The 20,319-nt window shown below is 46.6% G+C and overlaps 1 protein-coding gene across 4 annotated transcripts in view; it reads right to left on the reverse strand.

Moving 5' to 3' along the window:
* Positions 1-16,236, reverse strand: part of UGGT1 (UDP-glucose glycoprotein glucosyltransferase 1) — a 53,529-nt gene extending 37,293 nt beyond the window's left edge. For 2 of the 4 annotated variants that reach the window (XM_069973032.1, XM_069973029.1), the window contains exons 1-7: positions 16,185-16,236; positions 12,593-12,721; positions 10,932-11,005; positions 9,290-9,420; positions 9,009-9,121; positions 6,379-6,553; positions 5,507-5,603 (exon numbers count right to left, since the gene is read on the reverse strand). In XM_069973032.1, the coding sequence (XP_069829133.1) occupies positions 5,507-5,603; positions 6,379-6,553; positions 9,009-9,121; positions 9,290-9,420; positions 10,932-11,005; positions 12,593-12,717 (715 nt within the window). In that variant the 5' untranslated portion in view covers positions 12,718-12,721; positions 16,185-16,236. The remainder of the gene's footprint in view (positions 1-5,506; positions 5,604-6,378; positions 6,554-9,008; positions 9,122-9,289; positions 9,421-10,931; positions 11,006-12,592; positions 12,722-16,184) is intronic. The other 2 variants (XM_069973030.1, XM_069973031.1) reach the window with 2 other exon arrangements.
* Between the last annotated feature and the right edge of the window lie 4,083 nt (positions 16,237-20,319).

The following is a 20,319-nucleotide window of genomic DNA, read 5'->3' on the forward strand; positions in this document are numbered from 1 at the left end:
ATCACCATGTACTGACCCATATTAGTAGCGTTTATGCCCATATATAAGTTGCTCTAGAAAAATGATGAATACTAGTTGTGGAGAAAAGTCCTGTTTAGACAACACATTTTATACACTGCAGGAGGAGAAACCTCAGTCATGGCTAGCTAGTGTCAGTGCTCTGTATTTGTTCCTATCATTCCTGTCATCGTCACTATACATATGTGCCATCGTACTTTCCCTCATCTCTGGTTCCATCATTCCCCGGTGAGTTGCTATTCCCGTTCTTGTTATACGTGCTGTGTATGTTTGCCTGCTTGTCATACTATTCAGCTCTACTTATAAGTCCTGAGGGTATTTGAGTACTGGGGGCCACGGTGACTGCTATAGGTGAAGCACAGTTCTGCTGCTTTGTGACCGGTTGGATGTGCAAAAAAACGAACACTGTACCAGCCAACCCCTTTTTAAATGGTAAGACATAGTAATAGTTCATAAACCCAGCAAGCAAAGATAAAAATGTGATCATTTAGGGGTGGCCTCTTTGTACAATCCTTACTTGTTTGAAGAGTCCCTTGGCAATAAGCTGATGCCCTGATATGACCCCCCCCCAGCAAATATTCTGCAACCTGTGAGGAATAATAAGTATTCAATTCCCTAAAGGGTCCCCACAGGCAAGGTGAAGATTTACATATAGAACATTTAACCCTTAGGGGACACAGCCAGTTCATTTTTGCGTTTTCGTTTTTCCCTCCTCGTGTATATAAGGCCATAGCGCATGCATTTTTCCACCTAGAAACCCAGATGAGAGATGAGAGAACACCTATAAATCTAGGACCCAAACAATTGTGTAAAGGACCATATCTATTGTCCCCACATGTCACCCAGACCAGAATACACCAATTATACACATGGGGAACCCAAAATAAAGATTAATAAAATCCAAAAACTTTAATTATCAAATACAAGTTTATTAAATCAATCACAGAAAACAACACTAAAAACAAGACCTGGGGAGGTGGGAGACCAAGTTGCCGGGACAAGTTATTTTAAAGTGCTAGTACATCCAGAAAATGTTGTAAAATTTATAATTCATCCAGCATAACGTGCATAATAAAGTGACAGTGCCAGTTGCTACAGTACGCTGATAAGAATTACATGTAAACAGACAAGTCCATGTGGACAGGGCCGTCTTTCCCATTGGGCAGGGTAGGCGGCTGCCCGGGGGCCTATGACTCATGAGGGGCCCCAGTGGCAGCCGCCTACCCTGCAGAAAGGAAGGGAAGCTGATAAGCCACCCTGTGCCCCCTCTCCCCAGTACATTACAGGGCCGCACTACGCTGCACACTGCCCCAGCGCTCTCCTCTCCTCACATAAATAGGCTGCAGGGCCGGTCTGTGATGTGGGCGGCTGAAGCTCCCCCCTCCGTTAAGCCCCACCCCTGTGGACTGGTCCCATGTTCCTCCTGGCCTGGGACTTCCTGCCTCCAGCAGGCCTTGGGATGGTTATGTGCGGGGCCTCACAGCAGCTGCAGCCTGTGCTGCCATAGCAGGAGACCAGCAGTGTGGAGAGCAGGAGGCTACATGCTGCTAACCTCCAGCTACACAGCGGCCTCCAGCTACAGGGCTTCCTGACCATCCCCCTCCTGTCCTGTGCTCCACTGCAGGAAATGTCAGGTACCTGGGGCTGTAGATAGCAGGGAGGTCGGGACAGAGAAGAGGGGGGAGTCTGCAGATCTGGGCTGAGAGAAGAACACACACACACAGCCCTACCCCTGTTCCCCCATAGCTGCCCCCTCTCCCCCAGGCTGCTTTGCCCCTGTCCACCTGTAGCTGATCTGTACCTCCCAAGCTGCAATGTGCACCCCCCCCCCCCAGACTGCTGTGTTCTCCCCTTCAGGCTGCTGTACCCCCATACACTTGAGGCTGCTGTACCCCCCCCCCCAGACTGCATGTATGGCCAGGTTTGCACTATGTAAAAACAAGCCTAACATGTGTAAAGATTATTTATATATATATATATCGTTACACATGTTAGGCTTGGTTCCTATTTGTGGTTTTGTTTTGTTTTTTCTGCTCCTGAGCATTGAAGGAGAGGAATGACCCCCCCCACAGATGCTGCAAAACTGCTCCAGACAGAAGGATACACACATACAGAACAATATACACCCATACAGAACAATGCACACCCATACAGAACCATACAGTACAATATACACCCATACAGTACAATATACACCCATACAGAACCATACAGTACAATATACACTCATACAATACAATATACACCCATACAGAGCCATACAGTACAATATACACCCATACAGAACCATACAGTACAATATACACCCATACAGAACCATACAGTACAATATACACTCATACAGAACCATACAGTACAATATACACCCATACAGAACCATACAGTACAATACACACCCATACAGAACCATACAGTACAATATACACCCATACAGAACCATACAGTACAATACACACCCATACAGAACCATACAGTACAATATACACCCATACAGAACCATACAGTACAATACACACCCATACAGAACCATACAGTACAATACACACCCATACAGAACCATACAGTACAATATACACCCAAACAGAACAATATACGCCCATACAGAACTATACAGTACAATATACACCCACATGGGACTGCACAGCACAAGGTTGGGGGTAGGGGGGATGCAGGGACTTGATCTTGGGTCGGGGGGCCCAGTTCACAGCTATGCCCAGGGGCCCATCGTTTTGTTAAGACGGCCCTGCATGTGGATGACAAGTAATTACCAGTCTATAACTCAGGTCCCAGTCCACTAGTCCCCCATCTCACACTCCAACGCCGTTTCGCTCTCCAAGCTTCGTCAGGGAGTAGTGAGGTGGAGGTCCAGGGGTCTTAAATATGCATCCAATAACAGGGATAGGCCGTCGAAAATATTAAACACCTGGGCCGCATATTACCTGGCGATCCACTAGCGCTATGCGCTATTACGCCTGATGTCACTTCTGCTTCCGCCCGGCGGGCCCGCGGCGTGCCGCGCATAGCGCTAGTGGATCGCCAGGTAATATGCGGCCCAGGTGTTTAATATTTTCGACGGCCTATCCCTGTTATTGGATGCATATTTAAGACCCCGGGACCTCCACCTCACTACTCCCTGACGAAGCTTGGAGAGCGAAGCGGCGTTGGAGTGTGAGGTGGGGGACTAGTGGACTGGGACCTGAGTTATAGACTGGTAATTACTTGCGATCCGCATGGACTTGTCTGTTTACATGTGATTCTTATCAGCGTACTGTAGCAACTGGCACTGTCACTTTATTATGCACATTATGCTGGATGAATTATAAATTTTACAACATTTTCTGGATGTACTAGCACTTTAAAATAACTTGTCCCGGCAACTTGGTCTCCCACCTCCCCAGGTCTTGTTTTTAGTGTTGTTTTCTGTGATTGATTTAATAAACTTGTATTTGATAATTAAAGTTTTTGGATTTTATTAATCTTTATTTTGGGTTCCCCATGTGTATAATTGGTGTAGTCTAGAAACCCAGATGAGCCCTTATTTTTTGCGCAACTAATTGTACTTTGCTATGGCAGATGTAATTTTTGCCTAAAATGTGCCGGGAAACCAGAAAAAAATTATATGTGTGGTGAATTTTTTTTTATTTGGGGGGGGGGGGGTTGTTTTTACTCCGTTCGCCCTGGGGTAAAACTGACTCGTTATATATGTTCCTTAAGTTGTTACGATTACAACGATATGTAACATGTATAACTTTTATTTGATTTGATGGCTTGTAAAAAATTAAAACCTTTTAAAGAAAATATATGTTCCTTAAAATCGCTCCATTCCCAGGCTTATAGCGCTTTTATCCTTTGGTCTATGGGTCTGTGTGAGGTGTCATTTTTTGCGCCATGATGTGATCTTTCTATCGGTACCTTGATTGCGCATATATGACTTTTTGATCGCATTTTATTACAATTATTCTGGATTTGATGCGACCAAAAATGCGCAATTTTGCACTTTGGGATTTTTTTGCGCTGACGCCGTTTACCGTGTGAGATCAGGAATGTGATTAATTAATAGTTCGGGAGGTTACGCACGCGGCGATAGCAAACATGTTTGTTTATTAATTAATTTATTTATTTTTATTTATAAAATGGGGAAAGGGGGGTGATTCAGACTTTTATTAGGGGAGGGGATTTTGTGTTATTAAAAATACATTTTTCTTTTACTTTACACATATACTAGAAGCCCCCCTGGGGTTAGGGTTATTCCCCCTGGGGTTAGGGTTATTCCCCCTGGGGTTAGGGTTATCCCCCCTGGGGGACTTCTAGTATATGCACTCTGATCTCTCATAGAGATCCATGCAGTATAGTTATACTGCATGAATCCATGAGATCGGTGTTCTATTACTTTTGGCTGCTGCAGCCAAAAGCAATAGAATGCCGAGCCGGGATCAGCGCCATTACGGCGCAGACCCCGGCCCGGGATGGATGCGGGGATCGCCCCCCCGCAATCGCGCCGCAGGGGGGCGATCCCCCCACTAGACCACCAGGTATGCATTTGAGCAAGTATTTAGAAGCAGCTGTCAACTTTGACAGCTGCTTCTAAGTACTTAATTAGCGGGCACGGCGATCGGACCGTGCCCACTAATAGCCGCGATTCCGGGCTACATGCGGCACCCGGGATCGCGGCATTTCAGAGGGGGGTCGCCGCGCGACCCCCCTCTGAACTCCCATAGCGGCACGAGGACGTTCAGTAACGTCCTGGTGCAGCTATGGGTTAAAGGGATACTTTGCGGAATTTTGTTTTACTTTTTTCAAATCAACAACTGTCAGAAAGTTATTCAGATTTGTAAATTACTACTATTAAAATTCTCAAGCCTTCCAGTACTTATCAGCTGCTGTATGTGCTGCAGGAAGTGGTGTATTCTTTCCAGTCTGACACAAAGCTCTCTGCCGCCACCTCTGTCCATGTCAGGAACTGCCCAGAGAAGGAGAGGTTTTCTATGGGAATTTGCTGCTGTTCTGGACAGTTCCTGACATGGACAGAGGTGGCATCAGAGAGCACCGTATTATACAGGAAAGAATATACCACTTCCTGCAGGACATGCAGCAGATAAGTACTGAAAGTCTGGAGTTTTTTAAATAGAAGTATTTTACGAATCTGTATAACTTTCTAAAAACAGTTGATTTGAAAACAATTTAAGTGAATATGATTTCTGTGTATTGCAGGAAGCACGCTCACAGTAACCATTTGTCTATAGCCAAAGACTTCCCCAGTAGGACATATAGGGGGAGATTTATCAAACATGGCGTAAAGTGAAACTGGCTCAGTTGCCCCTAGCAACCAATCAGATTCCACCTTTCATTTTCCAAAGAGTCTGTGAGGAATGAAAGGTGGAATCTGATTGGTTGCTAGGGGCAACTGAGCCAGTTTCACTTTACACCATGTTTGATTTCTTAAACTAGACAATCCCTTTAACACGATCACATCAGACTTCGCTGTTACCTTTCACTTGTGTGTCATCCTTTGCTTTGTATTCTGTACTTTTAATGGCCAGTTCCACACCGTACCCTGAGAGGAATACCTTTTCTGTCCCAGGATTCTATGGAAACAGGACAAGTACATGACATCACAGCGGTAACATTCCCTGTTTTTTAAACCATTAAACGTCTGTAACATCCAATAAAATATGGAAAAGCCCCTTCATTTCTGCATTGGGATGGTTACTCACTGGACAAAGCCCAAGGCCAATCCCCAAGACAGGCCATAGATATAAGATTGGCCAGGATTGGACTCCCGGCACCCCCGCCAATCAGCTGTATAAAGGGCTGCCAGTGCCACAGCCTCTTCACAGTTTACTTGTACTCATCCCTGCACTGTCATAGTATATGTATCCATGACTATAGAACTGCCCCATTCACTTGAATGGGACAGCCTCCATACTGATTCACCTGACAGCTAGTCCTGCCAACTAGAGATGAGTGAGGCTCTAGCATGCTCAAGTCGAATCGCTTGACATTTGAATACCGGTAGCTAACAAAACTGGATGCAGCCCAAGGTAGTCTGGAAAAATATGGATCCATGTGTTCCCAGACTCCCTAGAGCTGTCTCCAATTTCGTCAGCCACCAGTATTCAAATGCTGAGCGATCTTACTTGAGCACGCTCATCACTACTCCCGACCATCCCCCATACATATGCATGTTGGCTTCAGCTGAGCGTGCGTGTGTTCTGAATGGGGCCACCGCTGCCCACCTCTGCTAGTGACCTATCTACCCCAAGAGCAAAAGCCTCAGACATGAGAAAATCCAACATGTCTGATCCCTTTAAAAATAAAAAAAAAGAATGAATAGATGGAATAATGGTGAGTGATTCTTACCGCCACATAGTGCCGTAGTACATATAAAATCTTCCCCGCTCTCGCCTGTTCCGACAGATGTTGGTGGAAGGGTGAAAATTCTCTGGTGCCGATTTCACCATAGAGTATGACGACCGGACTGTCAGGGGATGAGCCGGGGTACTGGTGATCTCCCTTAAACAAGAAAGGCTTCGGCCTGTCCACATAACATTATATAGTGAGTAAATCGCCGGCTACAGTGATTCAATACTAAATAAGATGAATGTAAACTACAAGAAAATACATTATTATCATAGCAAAACTACAAATCTCATCAAGCCTGGACAGCTAAAGCATGATGGGAATTGTAGTTCCCTAACAACTGGAGGGCCACAAGTTTGACTCCCCTGCTGTAGACTATTGCCCAGTAATGTTTGCCTTAAGAAGTTTACTTTTCGCAAAGCTTCAGATAATATCACATACGTGTTAAAGGGAATGTGCCATCAGAAAATGACTTTTTGTTTAATTTTTGGTGACATTTTTTTCCAATTTTCCATTTTTCTATCTATATTATAAAATAATCCTGAGATCTTGCAGTTCTCATTCTCGCCACTGGGGCTGAAACTAAGCTGAGACTTCCTGTTGTGTCGGTGGTGATGAGAAGGCTGCTGTAAAGTAATCTGTACAGCATTGCAGCATCATGTGACACCAGTAGATAGAGGAGACAATAGCAGCTCCCTTCACAGGTCACAGGGCATGCTCAGTAATGTTTCATATACATCTCAAGGGGACATAGTCTGTCTATTTTTGTCTATGTTCATGAGTTTTGCTGTAAAGCATGTCACAAAATACTGTTAAAAACAGCTCAGGAAAGACGGTCGCCCACATAACAATGTACAAGTGAAATTAAAAAAATTATAGTCAGGAAATAGAAACAGAATCAAATAAAAGAACAAGTTTTAGTATCTAATTCTAATCAGTAAAAGAAAATTTAGGTGACACATTCCCTTTAAGTAACATCAATTCTACTTCAGTAGACTTCCTCTGACCTACATACAACGGACGTGATCTACATACATTGATGTATATGTGAGCACGTCAAATCAGCAATGGAGATGTTTAACCCACTGTACACATGGGGGGCGAGTTATGAAACATGGTGTAAAGTGAAACTGCCTCAGTTGCCCCTAGCAACCAATCAGATTCCACCTTTCATTTTCCAAAGAGTCTGTAGAATGAAAGGTGGAATCTGATTGGTTGCTAGGGGCAACTGAGCCAGTTTCACTTAACACCACGTTTGATAAATCTCCCCCATAGATACCATAGGTTTGCACACATATACGTACAGATTGCTAGGACTCCTATAACATATATACATTTGATCTATATTCCTTCTAGTTCAACATAGTACATATGCTTCATATCTGGCATTATTGACTGTGCTGCATGGCTGTCCATAGACGGCAGCCATGTAATACTACTGTTCCCTTGCAGTAACAATGGCTAGATACAGCCGCCTCCAATATTCAGACCATCCCATTGGGTCATTTGGCTGTAAACCTCAGCAAGCGCCAGGTTATGTGTACACATAGGGGGAGATTTATCAAACAGGGTGTAAAGTGAAACTGGCTCAGTTGCCCCTAGCAACCAATCAGATTCCACTTTTCATTCCTCACAGACTCTTTAAGAAATGAAAGGTGGAATCTGATTGGTTGCTAGGGTCGACTGAGCCACTTTCACTTTACACCATGTTTGATAAATCTCCCCCATAATACTTTTGGGGTTGTAAAATGCCCCCCCCCCCCCCAAAAAAAAAAAAAAAAAAAAAACCAACAACCATAAAACAGCTAATTAACATCTAACAAAAATAACCACATCTTCCCACCAATTGGATTGATCCTCAAAAAATGGTATGTGCACATAGCCTAAGGGTACCCTCACACGTACCGGATCCGCAGCAGATTTCACGCTGCAAGTTTGCAGCGAAATCCACTGCGAATTCATGTAGTAAGAAGGTCTATTGGGTTACATATCCGCAGCGGAATTTTAATTCCACTGCGGATATGTAACCAGGCTCCTTTAAGCGCCCGCAGCCCCTGGCCCGGAGCATACAGTACCTGCTCCAGGCTCTCACTTGCTTTGAGGTCCCCCAGCATCTCCTGGTGGTCAGCCAATCAGTGCGCTGCCCTGCCATAGCCCACTGATTGGCTGACCACCGGGAGATGTCGGGAGGCTCCGAAGCAAGCAGGAGCCTGGAGCAGGTGATGTATGCTCCAGGGCTGCCCCTGCATACATTACCTGCTAGGCGCCGCAGCTGTGTGAAGCTCCCATCGCTCCTCATCAGCCAATCAGTGCACGGCAGCACTGATTGGCTAATGAGGAGCGAGGGGAGCCGGGAGCTTCACATAGCCCCGACGCCAAGCAGGTAATTTATGCTTCGGGCCGGGGCTGCAGGCGACGGGCAGCTGGGGGTTAAAGGGGCAGTGTCGTATATCTGCAGCGGAATGCAAACTCGCAGCGTGAAATCCGCTGTGGATCCGGTACGTGTGAAGGCACCCTTAAAGGGAATGTTACAGCAGCCATATCTGAGGTTTACGGATGATCCTCCTAGAGTCTGCACAACCCCCTCTAATCCCACAGATTGTCTGCAACAAATACACAGCATACTGTACCTATCCAGAGCTCCATTGAGGAGCGATGGCAGCTTGTCCAGATCACAGGTCTTCTCTCCATGAACCACTATGAAAGCTTTACAGCCTGCAGGGGGCGACTCATCTGATGCAATCTGAAATTAAAGGGAGTTTTCCCAGGAAAAATAAAATCAATAAAGAGGTGCCCAACACAAAAATATATATCCAGAGAAAAATTCGCCAAATATTAGGAACCAATGCTGAATAAAACCTGTCCCGACCTTTTCTATAACCCTTCCAATGTGCAAGAACCAGATACTAACCTGCTGAAAGGTCTGGACAGCAGCTGAGTAAGAGCGGAGAGACAGCGCAAACTTCATCAGGTTCTGCTGGACGGGAGAGAGGAGGCGACCGGCTCTTTTCAGCAATAGGTCGTAGATGGCAGAATCAGAACCTAAGGTATAAATATAATTACTAAATTACTGGGGGTATTCTGAGTATGTACACAAATAAGAGGACCTGGCAATAAAAAAAACTTTAATATGTCACAAAGTTATGATTGGTCGGGGTCTGAATGTTCAGACTGTGATCAGCAGAACGATTAGCGTTTAGCGTGTTCATTCCTGCCTCTGCGTCACGTATCTTGGACAGACTCCCAATGCAGGTCCAGGTCTCATGGGCAAAGGGCGGGTAGAGGAGTAACCCCATTCTACCGATCAGTCAGACTAAAGCCCTATTACACGGGGCGATGCAGAGGAGCAAACAAGAGCTGTCAGCACTCGCTTGCTCCGCGCATTACACATAGCGAGCGGGTAAGAGCCGGAGGGATGGGGGCTGCCCGGGTCGATTGCTAGATCTTTCGGGTGGCCCATAGGAGATAGCAGCAGTCCGATGCTGTTGCTTTTATTCCACAGGGCGACGGCAGCAGATCGTCAATATCTTAGTTGTTTTTCTTGTAACATGTTGAAAGACAACGTCAGACAACGATCAGCCGACATCGTTCATGTGGGCTGATCATTGTCTTCTATTACATGAGACAATTAGCGTCCGATAATCGTTTTTTGTAATAGGGCCGTACGTGGGTTGCAAACCAAACATATAGGTTATACTGACACCTTCTGGACACTATGTCACTACCAGATTTCTCCAAATTTCACACAAAACAATACAACTTGCTGTGCGATAGATGTCGGGGATGTACAAGTCATTGGTGCAGAGCAGCCAGGATAGAATGAAATGACTTGCGATCAGTCATTGGACCCTCACTAACTGGATGCCTATGTCTGGTCAAACATCCTTGCTCCCTGTATATCACTCAACCCCAATTCTATTAGACCTGAGCAAGGGTCCTATTATACAGAGCGATAATAGGCCAAATTGGGCAGATTTGGCTGATTATTGCTCCGCGTAATCGTCGGACACCAACTGCGCATCGCTATGTGCAATACTGATGCACGGCCGACGATTCCCCAAACACCTGACAACTTACCTCTCCCCACTCCCGGTCTTCTCTCCTGTGCTCTGCAGCTTTCCGGTCCCAGCGGCCTGTCAGCTGAAAGGCCGCTCAGCCGATCGCAGGCCGCAGCGGTCCCGGACCAGGAAGCTGCGGGGCACAGGTGAGAAGACCGGGAGCGGGGATGTCCATGCAGCCCTTACTGCCTGATTATCGGGCCGTCTAATGGGATCTAGCAGATCGGCACTCGTTTACCAAAATGATTGGGCCAAGTCGGCCCGTGTAATAGGACCCTAACTCTATAACCTGTAAATGAGAATGTGAATGTCCCCGGCCTCATGCATATACTGCCCTGAGGATGGCATCTAAGTGACTCCTCACCTCATACAAACTGTTCTTACAAACCACAAGTAGTTTTTACTTTCAGATATTCCGAAACCTCATGTCAGGATCAGTAAGCATGGAAACGCTTCATGCTGCTAGGGGAAAAAACACAACTCTGGGATCACTACCTGTAAAATCCACTTGTTGGGTTTCATCCACAAACGTCCAAAACTTATCCAGCCCATCGTCTGCCAGAAACTCACTAGGAAAGAAAGCACAGGTAAGGACGATGGACACAAGAACATGCAAAGCATTATGTCTGATTACAATGACATGTATTGTAGCTTGTCTACAATACACATACTGTGTACACTGACACTACTGCTGGGGAGAAGCTGAGTACACAGCCCGGGGTGAGGCTGATCTGTACTGTGTACACTGACACTACTGCTGGGGAGAAGCTGAGTACACAGCCTGGGGGGAGGCTGATCTGTACTGTGTACACTGACACTACTGCTGGGGAGAAGCTGAGTACACAGCCCGGGGTGAGGATGATCTGTACTGTGTACACTGACACCACTGCTGGGGGGGAGGTAAGTACACAGCCCGGGGGGAGGCTGATCTGTACTGTGTACACTGACACTACTGCTGGGGAGAAGCTGAGTACATAGCCTGGGGGGAGGATGATCTGTACTGTGTACACTGACACCACTGCTGGGGAGAAGCTGAGGACACAGCCCAGGAGAGGCTGATCTGTACTGTGTACACTGACACTACTGCTGGGGAGAAGCTGAGGACACAGCCCTGGAGAGGCTGATCTGTACTGTGTACACTGACACCGACACCACTGCTGGGGAGAAGCTGAGTACACAGCCCGGGGTGAGGCTGATCTGTACTGTGTACACTGACACCACTGCTGGGGAGAAGCTGAGTACACAGCCCGGGGTGAGGCTGATCTGTACTGTACTGTGTACACTGACACCACTGCTGGGGAGAAGGTGAGTACACAGCCCGGGGGGAGGCTGATCTGTACTGTGTACACTGACACTACTGCTGGGGAGAAGCTGAGTACACAGCCTGGGGGGAGGATGATCTGTACTGTGTACACTGACACCACTGCTGGGGAGAAGCTGAGTACACAGCCCCGGGGTAAGGCTGATCTGTACTGTGCACACTGACAACACTGCTGGGGGGGGAGGTAAGTACACAGCCCGGGGGGAGGCTGATCTGTACTGTGCACACTGACACCACTGCTGGGGGGGAGGTAAGTACACAGCCCGGGGGGAGGCTGATCTGTACTGTGCACACTGACACCGCTGCTGGGGAGAAGCTGAGTACACAGCTCGGGGTGAGGCTGATCTGTACTGTGCACACTGACACCACTGCTGGGGAGGAGGTAAGTACACAGCCTGGGAGAGGCTGATCTGTACTGTGCACACTGACACCACTGCTGGGGAGAAGCTGAGTACACAGCCCGCGGGGAGGCTGATCTGTACTGTGCACACTGACACCACTGCTGGGGAGAAGCTGAGTACACAGCTCGGGGTGAGGCTGATCTGTACTGTGCACACTGACACCACTGCTGGGGAGGAGGTAAGTACACAGCCTGGGAGAGGCTGATCTGTACTGTGTACACTGACACCGCTGCTGGGGAGAAGCTGAGGACACAGCCCGGGGGAGGCTGATCTGTACTGTGCACACTGACACCGCTGCTGGGGAGAAGCTGAGTACACAGCCCGGGGTGAGGCTGATCTGTACTGTGTGCACTGACACTGCTGCTGGGGAGAGGCCGCTGCTGTGTCCTCTGCAATAACCACTGCTCTATGGTGACACGTTGTTACGGTCTTACCTGGCTTCAAGTAGCAGAGATGTAGACGGCCACTTGGTGGTGAGGGATGTGGTCACAGCCTTGGAGTCTGCGCTCACAGAGTAGAAACAGAGGCATGCCGCCAGGAAAAGGCGTAATGCCGCCATATTGCTGCGAAACAGGACAAAGGACAATCAGTAAAAGTCCAAAAATATTCTTCTATAAGCTCAATAAGGAGCATGTCCATGTATATACACTTATTATATACATCTGTACAGGCACATGGGATACATCCATAAAGGACAGACTGTATAGACAATCCGGGATAGAAAGAAGTAATATCCAACCAGAGAGCTCAGGCCCTGGGACCATAGACCAAAGAATGCTATATATATCCTGTACTGTATGTATAAAGTATTACATGTATCATGTACTATATATATCCTGTACTATATGTATCCAGTATTATATGTATCCTGTACTATATGTATAAAGTACTACATGTATCATGTACTATATATATCCTGTACTATATGTATCCAGTATTATATGTATCCTGTACTATATATATAAAGTACTACATGTATCATGTACTATATATATCCTGTACTATATGTATCCAGTATTATATGTATCCTGTACTATATATATAAAGTACTACATGTATCATGTACTATATATATCCTGTACTATATGTATCCAGTATTATATGTATCCTGTACTATATATATAAAGTACTACATGTATCATGTACTATATATATCCTGTACTATATTTATCCAGTATTATATGTATCCAGCATTACAAGTATCATGTACTATCTCTCTCTCTATATATATGTGTGTGTGTGTATCCTGTATATCTACCATGTACTACATGTATCCTGAATGATATGTGTCAACCTCAGACTATGTTCCCACACAGTATTTTTTGCAACCAAAAGCAGGAGTGGATTGAAAACACAGAAAGGCTCTGTTTACACACTGCTGAAATTGAGCGGATGGCCGCCATTTAATGACAAATAATTACAGCAATGGACATTGCTTTGAAATAACGGACATTATTTGCCATTAAATGGTGGCCATCCACTCAATTTCAACAGTGTGTGACCATAGCCTTTCTGTTTTTTCAATCCATTCCTGGTTTTGGTTGCAAAATACTGAGCATAAATACTGTGTGAGGCTAGACTCACACTAACGAATCCGCAGCGAATTTTACACTGCGAGTTTGTGAATCCCTTACTGTCATTCTGCATAGGGTTACATACTGGCAGCAGAATTTTCATTCCACTGCGAGTATGTATACGCCGGCCCTCTTAACCCACAGCGGCCGGGTGCATACATTACCTGGTCCGCGCTCCAGTATGCTTCTGTGCCTCCCAACATCCTGACGTCCTGCTCAGCCAGTCAGTGCGCTGTCCTGTTGCCACCATTGATTGGCTGAGCGGGATGTCACAGAAGCATTCCGGAGCGCAGACCAGGTAATGTATGCACCCGGCCGCTGTGGGTTAAGAGGGCCGGCGTTTACATACTCGCAGTGGAATGAAAATTCTGCTGCCAGTATGTAACCCTATGCAGAATGACAGTACCCCAACAAACGCACAGCGTGAAATCCGCTGCGGATCCAGTACGTGTGAAGCTACCCTTAGGGTGCGTGCACACTACAGAATTGCCGCGTACAACCCGGGGCGTATTCCGTTGCACGACCCCGCACGCGGTGGCGCGCATTTCCACCCGTGCCATAGACTCTATTCTGTGCATGGGCGGATTCCATGTCTATTCTTTCAACGGAACGCGTAATCTGCCCGTGCACAGAATAGTGTCTATGGCACAGGCGGAAATGCGCGCCGCCGCATGTGGAGACGTGGGACGGAATACGCCTCGGGTTATACGCTGGGAGGGGGGAACTGTACAGATATGCGCCAGTGCAGCGCATATCTGTACAGTTCCCCCCGCTCCCAGCATCTTATGACAGATGCTGCCCAGGCGGTGGAGAAGTCCGTTACAGGCATTCCACACCACGGAACATGTGAATGCAGCCTTAGGGTGTCTTTACACAGAGATTTATCTGACAGATTTTTGAAGCCAAAGCCAGGAATGGATTTGAGAAGAGGAGAAATCTCAGTCTTTCCTTTATGACCTGTTCTCTATTTATAGTTAGAGATGAGCAAACCTTGAGCATGCTCGAGTCCATCCGAACCCGAACGTTCGGCATTTGATTAGCGGTGGCTGCTGAACTTGGATAAAGCCCTAAGGCTATGTGGAAAACATGGATGTAGCCAATGACTATATCCATGTTTTCCAGACAACCTTAGAGCTTTATCCAAGCTCAGCAGCCACCGCTAATCAAATGCCGAACGTTCGGGTTCGGATGGACTCGAACCCGGTTCGCTCATCTCTATTTATAGTCCTTTCCTGGCTTTGGCTTAAAAAAAAAATCTGTCAGATAAATCGGGGTGAATTTACAAGCAACAGATTTGTTGCAGCCATTTCTGCAGCCGTCCTACTTATCTGAATGCAGTTTGCAGCAATGAATGTGTTTCCTGCGACGACAACCCATTCACAGGAATAGAACTTGTGTACAGATGCAGACTTCATGCACAACAATCAGCAGATAATCTCATAGCACGCCATCAGTTTAGGAACCATATAAATCCAGATTACATGTTATGAGATTACCTGCAGATTTTTATAGGGTAAACGCTTTAGCTTCGGCTGTCCAGGCATGATGGGAATTGTAGTTTTGCAACATCTGGAGGGAGGAAGGTTCCCCCCCCCATGGCCTAGGGATATAGGGCACTTCCTGGTTCTCCATCTGCTGTAAAACTACATCTCCCAGCATACAATGGTGGGAGTTGTTGTCCTGCTTAACACTGATCTCTCCACTCCAGCTGATAGGAGTTGGCTCAATTAAAAGGGTTACAAAACATGGCCACTTTCTTTCAGAGACAGCACTTTCTTCCAGATCAGGTGTGGTTTGCAATTAAAGAGGTTATCCAGCGCTACAAAAACATGGCCACTTTTCCCCCTACTGTTGTCTCCAGTTCAGGTATGGTTTGCAATTAAGCTCCATTTACTTCAATGGAACTGAGCAGCAAAACCCCACCCAATCTGGAGACAAGAGTGGGGGCTGTCTCTGGAAGAAAGTGGCCATGTTTTTGTAGCGTTGGATAACCCCTTTAACACCTGCACCCCCTTTTATATTGTCAACTTGGTATAAGCCTCGGTATAACTGTAGAAGCCCTTAGCTACAGGCTCTGACATATATATATATATATATATATATATATATATATATATGGAAGAGATGGGAATGTATATATGACACCTGCAGTTATTGGACACTTCCTGCTACATGTGTAATAGCCATGTCCCCTCAATACCATGTTAAATGGTACAATCTGCAGCAATGAGCCCCCCTCCCCCCCGGCACTGTGTTACATGGTACATCCTGCACTCCCTGCAGTGACCCTTTTAGTTTCACTCTAGCAAACCGGATCCACCATACACTATACATGAGCCTGATCCCTGGAATGGCGATGAATTAGTTAAATAATCATGTGACCCGCGTCCTTACTCCCCCTCCCTTCCTCCCCGGTGTCCGCACAGCTGTAAACGATAAGAACACCACTCACATACTCACGATTACCGGCTCCTCTCCTCTTTTCCAAAAGCCCCGCCCCCTCAACAGCATAACTTCCGCTTGCCGGACACGGATGAAGTCCTGAGTGTAAGTCCGCGGCCATCTTAACTGTGGGCAAAACCCTATTTGTGTAATCCCTGAGGGATATCCACACTGTAACTCTCACTATATATATAACAGGGGCAAATTCTTTATATAGAAATAGGCTACAGATGAGACTTTAAACTGTGAAGTGTTTATTGTGTAAAGGTAAAAGTTGCCCATTTCAAAAATGGCGCCGCGCACTGTTAGGGTGGACGTGTCTTTGCAAAGCTTTATTTCTAGAGGGAAGGAGTGACGTTTCCGTTGTGTCTTCATTGATGTTGACCGATGTCTGTACAGTATGACTCCTGTTTGTGGTCTCCAATAAAATGGCTGCCTCAATAAGGAAGAAGCCTCTCAGAATCCATCCAGTGTGACTCACCTCACAGCCGCAGGGCAGCAGTATGGTACTGTGTGAGGAGGCCAGAAGGCAAAATTACTGAGCTGCATTTTGTAGAATTATTTAACCACTTTTATCATCACAGATATTATTGGGTTTTTTTTTCCTCTTCATTTTTTTCCCCAAAACGTCCTCTAAAGGCCATGATAAGGCCAGGTATTGGGATTTTACCTACTTGCACCATACCTATATGACTACACATATATATATATATATATATATATATATATATATATATATATATACTGCTCTCTGAAGAGGCTGGAGATGATCAGAGGGTGACAGAGAGATGTTCTGGATGAAGAAGAGGAATGCTGGAAGCACGTCAATGAGAAGAGCTCCTGGAAAGTTATTATTTATAGACACAATACACAAGGAGCAGGGAGACAGTAATCTATAAACAATTTATGTAGAATAACACATTATACTAGCCTGACTGCGCCGTACAGGAAACTGCTACCATATATGGACTGGCCTATCAGAGTGTGACATGTCTTGTGACTTGGAACCCCGCCTGTATTAAATGTTTACATTTCATATGGATACACTACGCATGTGTAGTACCGCCCCATATTCTGTCTATAAAATGTGATTACCATAATAAAACTTGGGCCATTATTATCCAGGCTTATAATCATGATACAATGTCTTATCTGTGTCCGTGATTTATAAGTGACGAGTTGGTAATACTGCAGGTTACAGTACACAGTTACATCCTTTACCGGGGTTGTTGACTTTTCTCCATAGAGACGTGTCAAAATCTAAATTTAGACTTATCAGGCCATAACTATTATTTTTTCTGAACCTTGCCCCTTTTTTTTTGGACCAATTTCAGCTTCTGATAGTTTGATTTTTATGGCTGTCCATTATGCGATTACTTTTATTCTGCAGATCAGTGACATATAGGGCCAGATTCAGCACACTGCACATGCGAGCAGAGCGTCCACAACCCATTTTTTTTGCAAGCAAATTGGTGAGTGCTGCATCTTGTTCATGTATTGAATTTGGAGGCTTCCCCCTGTGGCAGCGAGCAACACAGAAAGCTTACAGGGTCAAGAGCAGGGGGATAGCTCCATGACTGTCAGGATTCTACTGCTGCTGATACCACATTACCTAGGCTGAATCCAGAAATTCCAGGGGGTCCCCGGGCACTCTCCTCCTTTCCCACGCACCGGGAAGGCATCAGCAATCTAACGCGAAAGGTACGGGTATGTTCAAGTTCGATCAAACCTACGATTTTCCGAGGTTCGATCAACTCTAGTCCGCACCTCACACCTTACAGGATCTGCTGCTGATACCACAGGAGACATCACAGGGATATGGGGTCCGCACCTCACACCTTACAGGATCTGCTGCTGATACCACAGGATACATCGCAGGGATATGGGGTCCGCACCTCACACCTTACAGGATCTACTGCTGATACCACAGGATACATCGCAGGGATATGGGGTCCTCACACCTTACAGGATGCTGATACCACAGGAGACATCACAGGGATATGGGGTCCGCACCTCACACCTTACAGGATCTATTGCTGATATCACAGGAGACATGACAGGGATATGGGGTCCTCAAACCTTACAGGATCTGCTGCTGATACCACAGGAGACTTCACAGGGATATGGGGTCCGCACCTCACACCTTACAGGATCTACTGCTGATACCACAGGAGACATCGCAGGGATATGGGGTCCTCACACCTTACAGGATATACTGCTGATACCACAGGGGACATCACAGGGATATGGGGTCCTCACACCTTACAGGATCTGCTGCTGATACCACAGGAGACATCACAGGAATATGGGGTCTGCACCTCACACCTTACAGGATGCTGATACCACAGGAGACATCACAGGGATATGGTGTCCTCACCTCACACCTTACAGGATCTGCTGCTGATACCACAGGAGACATCACAGGGATATGGGATCCGCACCTCACACCTTACAGGATCTGATACCACAGGAGACATCACAGGGATATGGGGTCCTCACACCTTACAGTGCTGCTGATACCACAGGAGACATCACAGGGATATGGGGTCCTCACACCTTACAGGATGCTGATACCACAGGAGACATCACAGGGATATGGGGTCCTCACACCTTACAGGATCTGATACCACAGGAGACATCACAGGGATATGGGGTCCTCACACCTTACAGGATGCTGATACCACAGGGGACATCACAGGGATATGGGGTCCTCACACCTTACAGGATGCTGATACCACAGGATACATCGCAGGGATATGGGGTCCTCACACCTTACAGGATCTGATACCACAGGAGACATCACAGGGATATGGGGTCCGCACCTTACAGGATCGGCTGCTGATACCACAGGAGACATCACAGGGATATGGGGTCCGCATCTCACACCTTACAGGATCTGCTGCTGATACCACAGGAGACATCACAGGGATATGGGGTCCGCACCTTACAGGATCTGCTGCTGATACCACAGGAGACATCACAGGGATATGGGGTCCTCACACCTTACAGGATCTGCTGCTGATACCACAGGAGACATCACAGGGATATGGGGTCCGCACCTTACAGGATCTGCTGCTGATACCACAGGAGACATCACAGGGATATGGGGTCCTCACACCTTACAGGATCTGATACCACAGGAGACATCACAGAGATATGGGGTCCTCACACCTTACAGGATCTGCTGCTGATACCACAGGGGACATCACAGGGATATGGGGTCCTCACACCTTACAGGATCTGCTGCTGATACCACAGGAGACATCACAGGGATATGGGGTCCTCACACCTTACAGGATGCTGATTAGAGATGAGCGAACCTCGAGCATGCTTGAGTCCATCCGAACCCGATCTTTAGGCATTTGATTAGCTGGGGCTGCTGAACTTGGATAAAGCTCTAAGGTTGTCTGGAAAACATGGATACAGCCAATGACTATATCCATGTTTTCCACATAGCCTTAGGACTTTATCCAACTTCAGCAGCCACCGCTAATCAAATGCCGAACGATCGGGTTCGGTTGGATGCTCGAGGTTCGCTCATCTCTAATGCTGATACCACAGGGGACATCACAGGGATATGGGGTCCTCACACCTTACAGGATCTGCTGCTGATACCACAGTTGACATCACAGGGATATGGGGTCCGCACCTCACACCTTATAGGATTTGTCTGTGTATGTAATAGCGCCAGCAGCGAGCGGGGAATGAGGAGAAAGCGAGCGCTGATCTGACAGTTCGGCGCTCGCTTCCTTCTCTTAATTGCGTAATACGGCCCTAAGGATTTGTTTTATCATTTTAAGTTCTATCATTTCCCCACAGATCTCAGTATTTTTGTGTTAATCATTTGGCCACCATTGCTCCAGGTCTCTGCTGTTGGCCAGAATAGCATTGTCTGCTTCACTGATCTACCTTACTTTACATTCTGGTTGCCATGACTTTGTACGCACAGAGACTGTTTTACGAGGCGTTATGTTCCGTACATCCCGGCAGGAGACTGCAGCGCTGTAAAGGTGTCGGAATATTTGCCACTGCTCCTACATATTCAGTATCGCTCCTAGTGTGATGGATGATAGGGACAGAAGGACACCCTGCAGAAGTTATAAGATGCACACAGGTACTGGAGAAGGATGGCACGAGCACAACAT

The sequence above is a fragment of the Dendropsophus ebraccatus genome, chromosome 6 (assembly GCF_027789765.1).
Source record: "Dendropsophus ebraccatus isolate aDenEbr1 chromosome 6, aDenEbr1.pat, whole genome shotgun sequence".
In the NCBI taxonomy this organism is placed as follows: Eukaryota; Metazoa; Chordata; class Amphibia; order Anura; family Hylidae; genus Dendropsophus; species Dendropsophus ebraccatus.